Here is a 19,010-nt window from a genome sequence, read left to right as displayed (position 1 = left end):
CCATCACAATAAGGAAAAATACATTTGCTAATAATATTTTCCGCATTATTCAAGATCCAAATTCTGGTATAAGCTTGTATGGGTGGTGCCGCGAGAAAAGTTGCTGGAATAGCGCGGTCCGCAGTTGATAAGATCGACGTGAAGAAATGCGTGAGCATATCAATGCGGCGGAATAATAATATGACTTTCACCAAGGCCAAACTTGAATTGAAGTGACAAGACGCCCATGTTTTCCACATTTTAATAAATAGCATGTTTATACCAAGCACCAACTGAGTGGGGACCACTTTTGTGCTAGCTAAGCATTATTCTGCGTGTCACCATCAGAACGAGAGAAGGTGTGGACTTGCTGAATTTATGTATTTCAGAAAACACCTCCTTCTATAAATCCATATGACTTAGTTTTTTCAATATAAATTTAAAAATACAAGGAAAATTCAGGAAATGTGCAAACCTTCACTACATCCGACTTGTCATACCCCGAGCCAGTCATTTTCTTCGTTTCACATACTATACAGGCATAGACACATGACGATTCTTGTTCGGGCTCAAAACCTATCGGTAATCCTCACACACATCAAGAGTAACAAATCCAGTAAGGCATCACCCAAGTGTAACCATTGAATTGGACATTTTTCTGTAATTTGACCTTTTAGTCATCAAATATTTCATTTATTAAATGTATTAATCTAGCTACTGGACTCATTGTGTATGTATGTCTGCATGGGCAGGCATTGGTCTCCTGGTCCAATTTAACATTTTTAGGAAACTTGAGAAAGTCTCTTGGGCATGGCAGCAGAACAATTCTCGACGACCAAAGAAAAAATAAATTTGACGAACGTTCAGTCATTTCATTGTGCCAAGAACCATATTCATGAGCTCATACACTTTTTCTCATCTTTCAAGGCCCCGCATGCACTCGACATCGTCCTTCAAAAACTTGGAGGCTGCTGGGACGGAGTCAAAACCGTCATGTTTACTCTCTTAAAGTAAATCTCGTCCTCGCAAGATTTACCTGGAAATGAATGATGGATTATGATCATGGCAAGAACTTTCCAACAAAGCTACGAGTACATACACCTCACACTGTCATGGCCTGAATACAAAGAAGGGAGTTTGAGAATACCAAAGTGGTTTAGTGTGGGTCCAACCGAGTGGGAGTAAAGAAAAAATATAATAATTCGCGACACTGGGCCCACGACGATATCACGACGACGCCGACATTTAATATTGCATTTTACATTCATGCATGGATGCTAATAAGATTCAGGAAAAAATGTCGGCCTGGATCAAGAGATTTTCCGCATCAGCTCGGATTTGACAACCAAAATCACTTTTCAAGACTATGTATCTACCAAATTAGTTACCACGACGTGATTTGTATTCTAGAAGACATGACCTAAACAAAGTAGTTTTCAATTTCAGTTTCCACTGGAGTGACCCCATTTCATTTATTCTTTTTTGGTGGTTACAATAGGAAGATGCGGAAGGAAAGTGACGCATAATGTACGTATGTATAGCTTAATACAATGTATGTATGTATTATGTGAATAGCTTAATACAATCTTCAGAGAGTTATTTTTTTCTAATTTCACAAGTCGTGATTAAATATGATATTACCAATATGCATGCATTATACTATGTACCAGGTATTGTGAGTATGTATAATTTAATAGAAAACCCCTTGACATCTATGCGTTTAGAAAGTAATAGTATGCATACTTCATATGTACTCCACTGCATAAAGTATATGTGCTACGGGTGGAGTATGGGGGTGGTCTGTTAGAATTGCATTTATTTAAGCAGTGCAGTTGTAGTCATGGCGCACTGCCGCTTACGCCTTGGGTGCTGATACAAACGATATCATTATCTATGTATACTGCGGAATCCTCTCTTCATTCTATTTTCTACAGCCACTATCGTTTGTGCATTCAAATCTGCGTAAGGTAGGTAGTGACGAATTATGGCTTGTCAAGTACTTGTTTTATTATTTTGAATAAAGCAAAAATTCACAGAAACAATATGGTTTCAGAGTCTCTGCACATATTTCGTCATTATCCGTGATTTTCAACAGGAGCAAAAATGGGAAAGGAGGACCAATCTACAGATAAGCCTTCGATAGCTCAGCTCACGTCTGTTGAGACGAACTCTAAAGATGACGTGGTTGGAGGAGGAGACGCCATTCCTGAAGCAATCAAACCTGGAAGCACTGAATTTGCTGGATATGGAAAGGCTGAGCTGCAAAAGTTGGCGAAAGATCCATTTTGGGTGAAAGTGAGATGGATACTGTTCATTCTCTTTTGGATCGTGTGGTTTGGACTATTTATTGGAGCAATTTTGCTCATCGTACTCTCAAAAAAATGCTGAAATTCGTAAAAAATATCCTTCCGACACGCAATTATTTATATTTTCCATCCAACACTTCCCAAAATATGAGAGATGTCTTATTAGATAAGTTTTCTTGCCAACTTTACCAGTATTTGTTCTGTCCAAAGAAAATGAATAAAGAATGAGGTAAACAAGCAGTCAACAGTTGCTCACATATGAACGACAGACATCATCATCATTCCATGTTTAGAACAAAAACTAGGTCACACTTACAAATGTTCTGTTTTGAGGTTGTAGAAACCACCTGGAATCAACTGGGAAATCTTTCCGTTCTCGAACTCTCTGCAAAAAAATATAATGTTTTCAGTTTTTTTCTGGAAGTTTTGCAATTATATCACTCATTCATTCATCCATAAATTTCTGTACTCGTACATACGTACATAGATATAGACGTAGATATGAATACAACAATCATGAAAAGGTACGTATGAACAAGCACATACATCTTGGCTAACAATTTTATTTGTGTCGTAAAACCTTACGTGGTTGATCTTGTGGTACTTTACGAAAACAAATTGCAGCACTTTTAGCATTTTTATAAGGTTATTTTCGTGTAGACTTGTAATAAAGATAAAAGGACCTAAAAATGACACGATACGGCTGGAGCTACTTATACCATGCATTCAAATACTCTCGAGATTGGGGCGTAAGAGGAGCATAAATAAGGTGACCTCAGGAATGATTACATCCGTTTCCAAGTTCCTATAAATATATGAAGCGGAATAAGTAGTGAGCAGAAATAGGCGTCCTACACAATCATTAACTAGTCACGTTAGAACCCAGCAGTGCATCAACGAACGAGGTGCGGTGGGCGGCGAGGAAAAGAGATGAGCTGAACTATCATCATCACAATCTCGTTCCCCATTGTTCTCTTTACTCTTTTCCATTGCTCTTTTCCTCAGATGTCAAATAAGACCAAATTTAACTACTGTTCCTTAACTTGTAACTGTGACACATTTCTCCACATATTATTCCTGGCAAGGATGGATGGTGGAGAAAAATACACAAGTTATCATATTGGAAAGTGGGTCAGCATTTGTCCTTCTTCCCGTCGTCTTTCCGCACAGATGGACACGCACATTCCAAAAGATAACGTCACTGCATATCACCACCAGAATCCACTCTCTTTACTTAACTAACGACACAAACAACTTTGTTTAACTAGGATTGAATGAAGAAACTTTGCTGATGAACATGCGGAGAAAGTACGAGGAGAAAGTTGAGATGTGACAAAAAGGTTTGTTCTGTGGTTGCTTAAGTCGCTTTAACGACCACCATTGCCATCCACATTTATTAATTATTAAACGACAGGGTGCTGGCGATAAAAAGACGACTAGACGCGGGAGGGAACCAATCTTGATTGAGTTTCAAGGCCCACTTATTTTTATCCGCCGCACAAAACAAATGGAGTGGACGCGATGAACAAACTTTCCAGGTTTACATAAGAATGTGACGATGCCGAAAAACTTATCGCTTTTCCCACACAGTTTTTGTTCACATTGTATACTTACAAACGAGTAGGTACATAGTACACATATTAGCGTCGTACGGATATACGTAACGAACATACATGCACAAAACCAAAAGCGGGAATAACTTGGCGCAAATACGTATACATAATATGCGAGAATATGTATCACCTAAAATGTGGATGAGATAGTTTACGTACACATTAAGCAACGTATTTCCTGAGTGGTGGGGCCGTGGTCTCAAGAAGTGTCTATCCCTCGGGTGGGATGGTAAACAAAGAGAAAAGTAAAAGTATGAAACCTAATCCCTCAAAAGTAGCAATTCCCTCGACTTTCACTCCCACTTTATTTCAAAGCAACAAATAGAAACAGCATTGCTACAAGTAAAACGAACTGTAGAAACATTGAAAATAATTTGTATGAATATGGTAGATGTATGTTAGGCGGACATCAAAGGAGGGGGTTGAGTTGACTCTCCGTCCGGATCGGCGTTGTACATATGGACCAGGACTTTGGCAGCGGTGGTAGATATTGTCGAGCAGCAGACACTGGTTTCCAAACAGCGAGAAGGAAGATACGTTTCACAGGAAAGCATCAAAGGTTTTCCACCTTTCATCATTTCACTCAACTGTATTGTATTCGCAATGGTGAAAGTACTGCCTTGTTACATATTCCACGGGCCGTATGACAACGACGACGAATAAGCAACTATCAAACAACGGTAATTCTAATGGCTTTTCTCCTGACGCGAGAATAATTAATTTTGGTTAAATAAAACTAATTTATTGAAGAGTACAACTAAAAACCAGGCACAAAAGGCTTGGATATTTTTAGTCCGGACTTCAATAAGAAGTCATCTTGACTGTCCCTTTGTTTGTCATTTTAAGATCAGCTCCATAACTCGGGAAGTACTTAGGTTATAAACAACATGTCAAGTATTTTTGTACGTAGTGTGGCCCATGCCGATTTTTTATTGAGTTCATTTTGGTTTTTGGGGTAGGGTAACTTTTCGGTAAATGAAGGGTGGAGAGTTTTCATGTGTGAGTAGATATTTTTGAACCTATTTCGTCATGGAAGGTATTGATGCATAAACACCCACATTTTACAGATTGGGAAACTATCTAGGTGTACTTAGAAAAGTGTTTCAAGTAAATATTCAATGCTGCACCCAACTCAGAGTGATATTACAAGTAAGAACAGATAATATATACATAGGTACTTACACCATGTGCAGTACGTCCTTAACGTGCAATTTTCCAAGGTTTGGAGCGGATGTCAATCCGGTGTAGGTCAGGCGTCTGCAAAAACAAGTTGACGAATTCAATCAGTATACAGGAAAATGACGCCAAGAATATGCGAGGAACAGAACAGTCCCTTAACAAGTTCACGGTTGATTAACTTGCACCGCATGAAATGAAATGTATGATACAAATAAGTGCACCTATCAGAATTAGAAAATTTAATGCTAGAATTTAAAGTCGAGTTAAGGTGATATTTTATTATCCACATTTATTAGCGTACATCCAACCAGTGGCACTATGTATATATTGGGTAGCGTGGGAAGTAAAGACACGATAATTCTTAAGTAATATTAAAGCTCATTAAGTATCTAACCTACGATTGCAACGTCTGTGGTATATGTGACCTTGATGACTTTGATTTGGACTCAAATGCCGGAATTATTTTCCAATTCATGTGACCATGTCATAAATCCCATTGCATTAGCTACTGGAGTGAGTTATTGTCTGTGGAATGGAACTCAAGTTATCCATCAAGGGAAGGAAAATGGGTGAGTTCCGACGAAACCGGGTTTTCCTTCCTCTCTGACTTTTGAATTGCATTCCAGCCAAGGCCAAATGCGATGATGCAGGAATGTGTATTCAAAGCAGGCCTCCGATTCGAATAAAGGACCAACCAAAAGTGCCTCGAGATGACGTTTGACATTGGACATGAGATGGGATCACACGTATTCACATAGGTTCACAAACTTTTGTCTTCAGAACACAATGCATTGATTGCTTTCAAGATTGCTCCAAACAAAATTCTACCAAAATTGTCAGCAAGAATTGTCTGTAAAATTCCAAAGCTCAATTTATATACTTACGCTTTTCGTTTGTCCCTTCCTTTAAATTTTACTTTGTCCAATAAACATGACCTTTGTCAGCTTTCCAACCAAGGTCTGCTTGTTTTACTCATTACACTTAACTGAGAAAAAGTTGACCAGTTACGTAAATACATTAATTTGGAGCTATCGTATTAAAAACTAGGTTGGAGAAAGACGTTGGGACCATTAATATATCAATTGAGTGGTATTTAACTAAATACATAAGTTAATTCATAGCCTGTTTTGTATGTTCTAAGACCGTGCGTTCATACGATTGACGATACGGCAGATCTAAAACGTGGATACCTTGAAATGGGATCAAATTGTTAAAATTTACTTACATGATTTTTAAGTTTGGGAGAAAAACTTTGAATACGTCATCAGAAATCTCCTTTAGAGAGGCGGCTTCATGGATGTATCTGTCGTGAAAAATACAAAATAAAGTTTTACATCACTTTATATTTAGAACATGAAACTTCGTGGAGGGTTAACCTACTTAAAAAATAGGGTTAACATTCACTTGAAAAGTTGTTAAACATGTATTGTCAAGAAAGATAATTAAAAGAAACAAGCCAAAAATATCAAGTGCTAATGTCACCTCTTTCACCCATCAAGATTTTAATATTATAGACCGGCGACCAATTTAATCACTTTTGCTCAACCTGACGAAATTCTGTCATCAACGCTAATTGCATTGTCCTGAAAGCGGCTGTCTGAACTCAAGGTGGGATATATGGTTCTGGATCTTTGAAGGGATCAAAATTAAATAACTATGTGCATATATCAAGTATTAGTATTATGGCAAAGGTGAAAAGTTGAAGTTAATTCAAACTCAAGGAGGCAGAAGTAGGGCGGATAAGTGGTGTTAACAACCTATATATAAATTTAAACGTACACAGAATCAGTTGTACTCAGCTTCTTCTAACCAAGAAAACCTAAAGTGTGCAGCCTTGTTTAGCCCGAGTCAAGCTTTACAGTTTTCCCTCAATCGGCAAAGCTCGACAATTTAAGGTCCATTTAAATGGAAAATTCATGAATTCAAAATAATTAATTATATGTTTTTATGCATTTTAACCAAACACAGCCTGGGGAAAGCACACCGCTTTTTAGCTTTCTCCGGCTGCAAAACCTTAATGGGTACTTCAAGCAACAATTGGCTATTATGACACTTTATTCTTACAATGCGATGACGCCAGCGGTCTCGCCCCGATTTTGACGAAACGACGATAATTATGTAGCCTTAGATAAATAATTAGACACGTGTTTCAGGATTTTTCATAATGCTCAGTTTAAGCGAAATTATGACGAAATCCGTGAGCGAGAATTCCCATTTTAACCGTGACATTTTTCTGGCAAGGCAGAAAAATACAGATTCTCCATTACAGAGTCCATCATAATTTCGTTTAAAATGCGTGGGCATGAAGTGTTTTTTTCGATTTTATGTTGCCTGTACAAATTTTGAGTTTTGAAAATTTTTGAACATTTCCAAAAATTTCTGAAATTTTGGAAAATTTCTGAAAATTTCTGAAAATTTCTGAAAATTTTCAAAAATGCAACAAACCAAAATCGTAGAAAATCACTTCGTTCCCACCAATTTTAAGTTTAAACGAAATTATGATGGACTCCGTAATGGAGAATCTGTATTTTTCTCCCTTGAGAGAAAAATTTCACGATGAAAATGGGAATTCTCGCTCACGGATTTCATCATAATTTCGTTTAAACCGAGCATTATGAAAAATCCTGAAACACGTGTCTAATTATTTATCTAAGGCTACATAATTATCGTCGTTTCGTCAAAATCTGAGCGAGACCGCTGGCGTCATCGCATTGTTAGTTTGGTATTCAAATATAGGCATAATTGTCCCGAATATCACGGTCATTTTAAATATCTGCACCAACGACCCCACCCAACCTATGTGACCCCTATTACATACGTGTACAAAACTTCACGAGTTACCGGACTGAGAGACACGATACGTACATAAGGCCCTGACTCGGACTAGAAACAAGCTCTCACAACAAGTTTCAATTTCTTTGAAGACGTTATTTCTTCATTAACCACCATGACTAATATATATTCACCGAGTAGAACTACTAGAACTCATGTTAAAGGATCTTGTACTTGAAACGAGGAAAACAGTCCAGCCCAGGATGTAGCCTACATCATGCATTGAGCAGTGACGTACATATGTGTATTTATGTTGAAGTAAGTACGTAGCCAGAGTGAAAGGTAAATAATGAGAATGGATCAAGTGGTGTAAATTTTCAAGGATAACAGGGAAAGCCTTATTTGGCAACTTAACTGGATCCTATCACCACTTGACTTTCAGTAGCGCCGCCATCACGTCTTAACCTAATTACAATTTATTAAACTACAGCCACTTACATGGTATTTAAATTCCGCATCCCATAAAACGCTCCAACCTGGATTTCCTTGAACTGTGGTAGCTCACTCAAGACTCTGTAATAAGCAAGTGAGCATATGCATAATTGCACGTCTAACAACAAACAATTGCCCACCGAATGCAGATTAAATATGGATAGTAATCATGATTAACGGGTGGGTCGTAATCGCAGCGAGGGAGGAGGAGGGAGAAGTAGTAAGGAAATTACGATGTACTGCGACGACGGAGATAATTAGGTAGGAATTACAGATGCAGAATAACAAGAGGCCACAAAGTTGGATAACTCACAATTCGCTAAGTGTTGATGCATATGGGAGCAAATCTCCGCTGCCCAAGGTTGTGAAATCCTTTGCATGCTCCACAGTTCTAGAGAAGAGGAAGAGAAAAAGTGATTATCAGCAATTTAAGTTGCATTTGCCAAATTGAATTACCACGTAACATTCAGGTGCCTAAGAAAACGAGTAAGAGCCCACAGTGGAAAGAATGCTCATTCATTATATAACAACTCCTGATCGAATTACAGATATTAGTCGTAACTTATTTACATGAATGAACTGCGTACATAAATCTTATAAATATGCTAATTGGATGACTGGAGAAAGCATGTAGCAGTGCTCACTAATTGAATGTACCTACAAATCCCGCAACTTATAATTACATGTAGTTTACCGACAGTTTGAAGTATATTTCAATTTGAAAATTACATGGAACGTGATTGGTCCAGCAAACGAATGGTCTTGTTTCATTGAAACTCGTGATTTTTGTTGATCTTGAACCAATTATTATTCCGAGATCACACTGCCAAATCTCAGACTTTTTGTAAAGGCTGAATGAATGACACATTAATGATGAGTGGCATTAAGTGGCATATTTTACCCCGTTTTGATAACAACGTGTTTGAATTATTGAGAAAAAAGATTAAAACGAGGCAATCATTTTGTTTATACTTTTTGGATTTTACGAATTTTAGTGGACGGCTACGGGGGTTGGAAACTTGTTTATGTACATTTTGTGGAAACGTTTGCACGTGTATTTTATTTTGAGGATAATTGAATGCCAAATTGCCTGTCCTGAAAAATATGTTGTTCACCTTCAATGATTTGAAGAACATTGCTACTTAATAATACGAATTATTTATTACCAAGAAAGCTGGGTATAAAAGTATGAATTTCCATTCATACTGTTATACCCTTATGCATTGCATATCTGGTGTACAAAGAATTAAGCAAGTAAAACCAGATGTTTTCGACCCACATTGTATTGTTATCAAATGCCAATTTAGTCTTACCAAGTCTGCACTTGTCTGTCAGAAATAAAATAATATGAGAACAACAGCAACCTGGATGACAACTTGCAAGGCTTTAAACAATAGTGTAACGAATCTCCAGTTTATCTAATGCATTAATTGAAAAAAGTGCAAAAGCCATGATTGTGTAGGTCATAAACTTGTTTTCCGTAGTTTCTCCTAAGAGGCAGGTGATGCAAGGATGAAATTGTGTAATTAAAAATTCCAAGTTGGGGAATTACGTGCAATTTTGCCATGCATTTAGTTGCCAGCCAAATGTTAGAAATTACAATATTAATCCAACCAATATGACCCCCACCGGTCAATCCCTCTACCGATCTTATCAATCATTGAACTTTATAATAATGTTTATTCTTAAATCCTACGTTTTAAAAAATGCATTGGCTTTATTCCTCAGTTACAGAAATGAAGACCGATAAGATTTATTCATTTATCTAATTCCTGATTTTTTAAATCACGGAAAACCAAAACGTTTATTTTATATATGTGTGTGCCTAATAAAAATTTAATAATCGTGAAAAAAGGTTTATGCGCCCCCGGTGTAGTACATATTCTGGTTTTCAGTTTCATAAAGCCTTTTAAAATATTGGAAATGTATGCATATGGGCCAGGTTAAAATGGAGGCAAGTTGAGACTCACAATCGGTGCACATCCGACGGGAGCAGGTACGACCTGTAGAGTTGAGTAAAGTTGGCCTCGGAGCAGGTGCATTCGACTTCGCGTCCCATAATGTCGCTCGTCGTATTCCAGCAGGAACACGGACCGGTCTTTAAAACATTCGAGTGGTCCACAACCTCTCTCGACGTCAGGATCAAGTCCCCGTCCGGAAATTCAAATTCGATTTTGCGAGATCGACGAGAAAATTGAGATGATGATGATTTCGGTGAATTTTCAGTCTCAAAACTCTCCCATGCTGCAAAAGTGAAAACCCATCAATCTTATTTATTAATATGTTATATAATTTATCTGTTAATAAAGCACGACAATTTACTGAGAAATACTCACGATGAGGACTTGAACCATTTTCTATGAAGTGACTCCACACTCCGAGGTGGTGGTTTTCGTGTGGAGGAGACGCGTTGCAAGATCCAAGGACACAAATGAGAACAAATAACACGACGGTGGCGATGGTGGTGCAGCATATCAAGTGTTTTCTTCCAAGAGGTTGACCATCCTGATGATCATCGTCGTGGAGGGACGAGGACGACGCAGACCTTGAAGAAGATAAAGTGAGATCAGGACATAATCTTACGACATCAGAGAGTATTAGTTATCATGGCGGAATAATTGCGTCCATTTTCATTCAGCCTTCGTTTCGTATCAACCAAGTACAAGTTGTAATTTAATGTTTTTCTGGAGAATGCAGTATGCGTGTATGTAGTTTAAGCTGTCGTACATACATATACCCCCCTTAAACCGCAGTCTGTGTGGCACGACAGTATATGAATGATAATTTAGCCCCTGTCCTATATTAGTCCATAAAGTAGGTACACATTCTGCCAGTAGCCCCTGAGTAAGTAGCCATAAGGCCATCTAATTAAATATTAGTCCTTTAATCCACCTCCTCCCTACTAATCCAGGTATGGTAAACCATCATGCATGTTGTAATGGTACAAACAAGAGCCGGAAATGAGACCTCGTGTTGCATGGATGATAATAATTGGATGCAAATAAGTACTTATGATATTATCGGATTATCGAAATAGCCGATTCATGGTTTGAATGAGAATTGCAGAGCTAAATTAATCCTCATTTTCCAACAAAGGGATTTTGGTGTCCAGTCTGCTGCCACTTTTGACTGTCCTCGACACAGACCTTTCTTCAATGCACGTCGTCATTCCAGTCTCTGCCGATGTGTTGCTCCAAGTGAAATGAACAATGATTTTGATGGGGTCTCGACATGGTGATGAGGCAGCGCTTGAGGACGCTCATCTGCATTTGGTCCACAGTGCCTGAGTAGATCTGCACAAGTGTGGTGACAGGAAAGGGATGGAATTGATTCAGCAGATATTTCACCGACAGACCGACAGAAAGTGCTGATCGATGAGCATCATCACCCTGCCAGGACCATGTTTATGTCGACTGGAATCAGGTTTGGAGGTTCGGATAATTGGAACGAAATTAGATTGTCACACATCTGGCTGGATGACAAGTCAAGAAATATGAATGATGAAGTACGATTCAGAGAGGAAATGAAAGTTCATGGGATCCGCGTAAATTTAGAACTTGTAAAAATATTTATGTATTCACAAAAGTGCTGCACTACTGGAGTAACACTAGTAAACAGTCGAAATAAGCATTTTTAAACACAAATGGTATTAAATTGCTGTTCAAAGTTCTGAGTTAGGATTTAAGGTGGCAGAGGCCCAGACTAAAATATTTCTAGCAGATTCACTCATCCTCGTGCTCTGGCTTATTTTCTGCAAAGTGCATTATGTTATTTTCCATATGCTAAATCCAGTAGTACATAAGATCATATAAATTCTGGCCGAGACTAATGACCGAAATATTAAGGGGGGTTAATATAATAAATAAATCCTACACAAAGCTGACATAATGGTTAATCCTACTTATCTGGGTGGCATATTCATCCGCGTGTGTGCAGTTTGACATGATTGACGGGTTCAAGTGATTTACGGCAACTGATCTCAAGAACGCTTCTCTACCACCAGCGAATACAGATCACTTTATGATACCATGATCATTGCTCTACCACTAATTTAACTGGAGAGTCTTCTCTCTAAAGTACGTGCACATCTGTATGCACGGATATACTTATTTTCGACGTACTTATATTAGGACAGTGACAGGAGCCATAAAACATTCAACAATAATGCTCTCTTTTCTAGGATAATTCGTGCTTAAGCGAGAAATGAATTCCAAAATCTATTAAAGAAGTATATGATTATGTCAGATTATGTCTTCTAGCTATGATTGTTTAAGTTAGTAAATATGTTAAATTTTATGGACCCGAGTGACAGCAATATAAATATATACATGCATTTTCAGTATGAAGTTGGACTAAAAGTCGGAAATAAGACTAGGTGTACTGATTTTCAGCAAATACGTGATATGCAAAATTTCAAGGCTCTTTGCTACCTATGCAGACAGCAACATTTATAGGTTTTGTGACTGTTGAGAATTTGAGTTAAAATTGCTTGGGGTAGTGGTTTTCCGCTTGGTAATTACAACATTGCCATTGAATTTAACGTTGTATGCCCTTGAACATTAACTTGGGTGTCGGAATTGTGGGATTCACTCACAATTCATTGACACCTCAAATTTTTCCTTGACACTGCATACTTTTAAAACTTTGTATGTCTAAAGTGACAATTTAACCCAGGATTTAAATTATTTCATCCACAGAACTGTTTACAGTTTCATAAATACTTGCAAATTATTGTCTGTGTGACCATCACTGTAATCAGAAAAAGCCTAATAATTCACGTGGGAGTATTTCCTATTAAAACGTATTCAAAGCATTAATCTGAAGGCAATGGACGTGAAGGCGCATATGTATCTGTGGATTGCTTTGATGAACTGAAGAATAAAGAAAAAACCAGACTCATATGTATGGCCCTAGTCAGGGACAGAGACGGCGTCTAAATTTTGTAATAATTGACCTGGCTACTGCTATACCACCCCGTGGTGGGAATTGTCGAATATTTTGCTATATTCTATTATTTGGTACCGAATTTTTGAAGTATTTACAAATCCTTCCTTTTGACATCACTACCAGAGCTCGCTTCTTGGGAAAATCTTCCAAAATTGTATTTACTAAGCAGAAGCCATTTTTACCCTCCATACCAAACTTTAGCTTAAAATATCAACTTTCAAAAAAGGGTATGGGTCACGTTCTAGGGTGCCCAGTTTTCTAACAATATTTTGAAATTGTAGTGCATAACACCCCACCCACCTACATGACCCCCACCGGTCGTCCACTTGACCGATTTCGGACGGACAGACATGACGATGAGATTTCAGAGTGGTAGAGAATATGGAAACTTGAATAGAAAACTATCAAACAATTTTTCAGTTCTCCATTTATTATTACAAGGCAGACAACAAAATTGCCAGTATGAAAACCCTATTGCATCTGAACTCCCACGTGAACCTAAATGCATACTTTTATAAAATATGATAAATTAGGAAACGATTCATTTTTTCCTTTCTCATCCTCTCCATCATCTTCATCGTCCCACTGATCCTATTACTCGGGTACTCCAGTGAACAGGTAGATAAAATACTTAGCGGTATGCATGTCGCACACATACTCCATAAATATGTCTCCGTAATAAGAGCATAGCACACGCGTCATCCTAAAATATTTCAAATTTACCTTTCAGCCCAAATTTCTTGTGACGGTAAAGGTCGAATCGGGGTGGAATTTGTGGAGGAAGCGTTGACGGTGGTGGTGGCCAAGCTCCCATGGGAAAGTCTTCTCTTTTGGCTCACCCACATATTTGCTCACCTCATTTCATTGATTGTCGGACAAGTGAGTGACGTTTTGCGTAGATATTTGATGATGAGGTTCACTGGCAAAACTTATATATTGGGAGATGGTTTCTCCAATTCATGTGCACGTGTCACTACCGAGAGAGGGACAACAACTAGGGTCGGATGAGGCAGGTTTAAGTATGAGAAATCCTGGAGAAATTACATTCTCCGCGTTAAGCCGGGAGCAAAAGTGACGTGATCCAATTATGCGGAGTACTTATTGGTAATTTTATACTTGATGGCGGCGTCGTTGCATTAAATTAAATACGATACACACTCCTCGCTTCGTCCTTCAATCGGCAAGCACACACCAGGTTTCCTTGTAGCAGTGGAAAGTTCTACTTTCTCTACGTCACGGTATATACCGCTGCTATGTAACTGTCAATTATACTGGTAAATATTTTTGACACCGACGAAATCAACCTGAACTCGTAATGATAGTCACTCAATTTCCTTCGATTCTGATTATGTGCTCTCCAAACTAGAGTAACCCACTTGTTTTTGACGAAATAATAACTAATAGCACTGGAAACTTGTTGTGTTATTGTTTCTTGTTCGATTATTTGGCAGCAGAGTGAGAACATTACTCATTACTCGAGGATCTGAAAGCAGCAAATACGCATTTACAAACAAAAATTACAAACTTACTATTTACGTGGCATATATACAATCTCAAATACTTTACCAAGTGAGACACGCAATAAGTTGTTCGCACACAATGGAGATTTTTGCTCTACTCTGCCTGTGAGATTCGCCCGGAGTTCGTTTCGACACTGATCAAAGAAAGAAATAAACTTTACGTCTACATGTTCTCACTTACGGTCAAATCAGACACACTTTTGAACCAGATTTAGCATTATAATCTGTAGGCTGCTAACTGAATTGCATACAAAATTTAGCAGCCCCGTACAGAAAAGAGTTCCAGCTAACAACATATGTATAGTTATAATCCTTCAGAATTAGGAATCAACCGTGTTGTGTACCATCTAAATAGGAGCACGTTATGATGAGACCTCTTGCTGGATATGAAATGAAGCAAAACATTCCACACATGCAGATGCAAAACATTGTGTAATGCTCATGGCTATTGTGTATTTATATATTTATAGGAGCACAACAAACTCTGGTTGAGGATGAGACAAAACGACAATTATGTATTCAGGAACACTAAATAATTGCCCACTTTTCAGATTACTCGTCGAGGAGCGAGAGATTACCTGTAGTAGAAAATTAAACCGTCGATGATAAGTAGTGCCAACCCAGAAGTAGAGAGAGTCAACTTCCAAGCGAAATTCGCCAATAATAATATACCTAATTTTATGCATGAAGGAATTTTTATCAACTGGAACTGCTTGGCAATTCAGCAAGGAATGGCCGGTCCCATCATAATAATCCGGTGAGCGGTGGCAATAAGTAGCAGCAGCAGCACAGTAAATATATTAAAACTTGCTACTGACACGAACTGTGAATAGTATTACAGAAAACCAACACCAAACTAATTGTAATCGACGTTTGTCGTCTCGTGCTTCTCTAAATTCGTTCCTACTTGATTGCACCAAGTTGTTCAGGTTGTTGCTGTAATAGATTTCCCTCGCGGCCACGCATCTCATTAAACAACATTATAATAATTATTATTTAAAGGATCCAATTACAATTTTAAATCGATCTGCACAAAAATATCACACAATAGCACTTTTCACTAAATCCTATTAATGATTAGATTTTCCGGGATTCACAAAAAAAATTCAACAAGGCAATAAACAAGAGATGCACACGAACTAATGATGCTTAAACAGGTAGATGCAAATCATTATTTGTATGCAAAACTACGTACATGTGGACAATGTTGCAGACAAGGCAATAACATTTAGTGAATAAATTTAATAATGTGTTCTAAATCTCACAATAATTTCTCTCCTTGTGATTCTTAAATATTTTGCAGATCGTATCAAGTAAGTAATAAGCAACAAAGCTGCACGTTGATTGTTATTATCGTAACGATAAACTTTGATCATTTGCACCATTATCCTTGTCCCAATGAATATTTGCCTTCGTAATGCATATGGGTGCAGAGGGAGATGACATATTGCTGCTGCTGCATGCCGACACAAGCAATAAGACGTCACAACCTTTGCATGTTCGTTGCCCTTTCTTAATTTGCTGTTATTTCTCGAGGTGCAATTATGATTTCATAAAATCTCTACCAAGTTCAACATCTGCATCAATATGAGCAATTATCCCTATTATTATCGCTGCCACTAAGGTTGGTGCTTGATTCAGATACACACGTAAAACACTTGATGGCAATTTGACAGTTCATTATCCGTGTTCCTATCAGCAGTAAAAATATTTGACGTCCAAAGTCTCATCTCGTCAGTCACACCCTTTTGTAATTAAGGAGACAAATTCGAAGAAGGATAAGCGAGCAAGTAAGAAGCGAGTGACCCCAAAGCCAACGGTTGGGGTAAAACGCAATCATCACGCACATAGTTGCACTGCTGACCTTAATTTAACAAGTAGTAGGCTAATGCATGGTTAGTTGGTTTGGTATGAAGTTGTCATACAAATACGTGCATGACATAGGTATACATAGTTAATTGACTAAATCAAGTCAGGCACAAAGGAAGGAACACTCTGTACTTCAGGTTAGGCTAGAGCATCTCACCGACCGACCAACAGATGTACATGAACAAAGTCAAGCCAAACAACTCAATTACCTGCAGAATATACAACACATTAGGGAGAACAAGTTGGAGAGGATTCGACTTAATTTGCTCATTACCAATTCCTAAATGTCCTTATACCTCAATAACCTAAGGCACACACACACAATTATTTATATGCAAGAGCAACAATGCTAATACATATATGCCACCATCGAGTGAGATGTCTAATAATGAGATCCCCATACTCCATCCAAGCCTCACGACTGAAAGTGAGATGCACAACAATACATTTCTGCATGAAATGATATGCTCGCATAGACCGGTTTGAACTGGACTCGGTACTTCCGATTACCACCCAGCATAATAAGCAAATCTAACAAAATAGCCGACTGTAATTGAATTACTGTGAAAGAAGTGACATTTTCATGCCCAACCATTAGGGATGCGATTATATATACGTACATATGCAAATTTGTATTTGTTACAGTACATGCTGCTCGTATATGTGTCGGCATATGCACACAGTACAATATTCATACCAGTATGTGTACAATGGAACAATGTTGTACAGCCAAACCCACATTGTTCTCAAAAACTTTTTAATATTTTATTGCCAACTCACACGCCTGCTTTTCGTTCATGGGCAAAATTGGGCCAATATGTAGAGTTTTGGCTAAGGGTTGAACTCGGAGACCAAGGGGTGTGAAATGAGACACGGAGCAAAATCCTGCCAAACGTGAGATGAATCCATTTCTATAAGCTTGATAACATGTCTCGTTCTTGCTTTTGAGCCATTTCTCATGTGCGAAACAGATTTATTTCTTGCTCATACTTTTTCTATGTTGTTTCCACCCAAAATTAACAACAACTACTATAGGTCGTAACATCACGAAAAAAATAGAGCGACGAGGACTGCCCAATTTCATGGTCTCTATGCTATATTAGACTATGAGACCATGATTACTTGTGTATATTTGAGTTAGTGAGTGAGAGCAGAGGAATATATGGACAATATATGTATAAATAGTAATAGGGAAATGGACAAACCAGTGGCGAGTACATCTGACGTAGTTAAAACAGATCTGACGAATGACAACTTCGATCCGATCCTATTCCAGCAGCAGGAAGTGAGACGGGGTTTTGTGCCGAAAGTGAGAGTTCTGGGTGCTTGGCGAGACTGAAAGTTTGCGGAGAAAGTGGTTTGATTTTATGCAACTGTGCTCACGTATTCCTACCACCGACTCATAGAGCCTCGCACAACCAACCAACCTGCCCTCTCACCATCAGCAGAGAAAGGGAAAACTTTTTCCGCTTCCTATTCCAGCGTATAAGACGCAGATATTTATTTACACAAGGAGTTCGAGTAATAAGATTCCTTTGTTCGAGGGCAATACGAAAATATTGGATCGTATAACTCGTCAAGCGAATAAAAATTGCACAATTCTGCTTCTGTTCTTTGTAAAGTGATTTATAAGCAAAATAAATCCATAAACTGTAAACGACCTTTTGCCAACCGACCAGTAAGATTCAACTTTGCGATTTGTTAATGGAATGGAAATGTCCATTTCTATTAAGAAATCCGAAGCAAGCAAACGTCTGGGATGAACTCATCTAGAACAAAATTGGATTCCACGACTGGCTCGTAACGATCCATAATATTACTTAAGAAAAACATTGAATAATTAATTAAATGGTCTTGTTCCGTGAAATGGATCCACTCTTCTCTTCTTGATTAGCATTCTGATGGCCATAAATGTGTTTACTTTTATCTTTACTGCCTCCTTGTGTCCTCCTTGTGTCCAGATTGAGCAGTTAGAATAAGTGTTCCAATTCCCATGCGGAAGTGGATCAATTACAGATTCAATATAAACTTGCTCGTCTTCATTCATCCTGACAAAGTTCTATATTGTAAAGTTCTATGCGTATCGGCCAAGCTCACATACCTATGCACCTCGAACCCTTAATCGGTACACATTTTTGGGGATCATAGTAATCGAAAGTACTTCGAGTAGAGGTAGACGACTTCATGTTGAATAATGAAATAAGCGATCAAACCGGAATTAGTTCAATTTTGTTGATCCATTTATTTGTGCTTTCTGTAGAGTATTTATTCCTTGTATGCATCCTGAGCACATTTGTGTACACGAGAGTTCTATAAAATGTCAAATTATTTAT

At 38.1% G+C, this 19,010-nt stretch overlaps 1 protein-coding gene across 5 annotated transcripts in view; it reads right to left on the bottom strand.

The window, feature by feature from the left end:
* LOC110843509 (lutropin-choriogonadotropic hormone receptor) overlaps positions 1 to 18,019 on the bottom strand; it is a 33,674-nt gene extending 15,655 nt beyond the window's left edge. The window contains exons 1-10 of one of the 5 annotated variants that reach the window (XM_035847730.1): positions 17,883 to 18,019; positions 14,855 to 14,942; positions 14,012 to 14,771; positions 10,678 to 10,886; positions 10,312 to 10,585; positions 8,655 to 8,732; positions 8,348 to 8,422; positions 6,303 to 6,380; positions 5,081 to 5,155; positions 2,602 to 2,670 (exon numbers count right to left, since the gene is read on the bottom strand). In XM_035847730.1, the coding sequence (XP_035703623.1) occupies positions 2,602 to 2,670; positions 5,081 to 5,155; positions 6,303 to 6,380; positions 8,348 to 8,422; positions 8,655 to 8,732; positions 10,312 to 10,585; positions 10,678 to 10,886; positions 14,012 to 14,133 (980 nt within the window). In that variant the 5' untranslated portion in view covers positions 14,134 to 14,771; positions 14,855 to 14,942; positions 17,883 to 18,019. Of the gene's footprint in view, positions 1 to 2,601; positions 2,671 to 5,080; positions 5,156 to 6,302; positions 6,381 to 7,918; positions 8,208 to 8,347; positions 8,423 to 8,654; positions 8,733 to 8,797; positions 8,947 to 10,311; positions 10,586 to 10,677; positions 10,887 to 14,011; positions 14,772 to 14,854; positions 14,943 to 15,386; positions 15,955 to 17,882 lie in introns of those variants that run through there. The other 4 variants (XM_035847728.1, XM_035847729.1, XM_035847732.1 and 1 more) reach the window with 4 other exon arrangements.
* Between the last annotated feature and the right edge of the window lie 991 nt (positions 18,020 to 19,010).

Source organism: Folsomia candida, unplaced genomic scaffold, assembly GCF_002217175.1.
Source record: "Folsomia candida strain VU population unplaced genomic scaffold, ASM221717v1 Fcan01_Sc002, whole genome shotgun sequence".
Taxonomy (NCBI): domain Eukaryota; kingdom Metazoa; phylum Arthropoda; class Collembola; order Entomobryomorpha; family Isotomidae; genus Folsomia; species Folsomia candida.
This window is presented reverse-complemented; position numbering and strand designations above follow the sequence as displayed.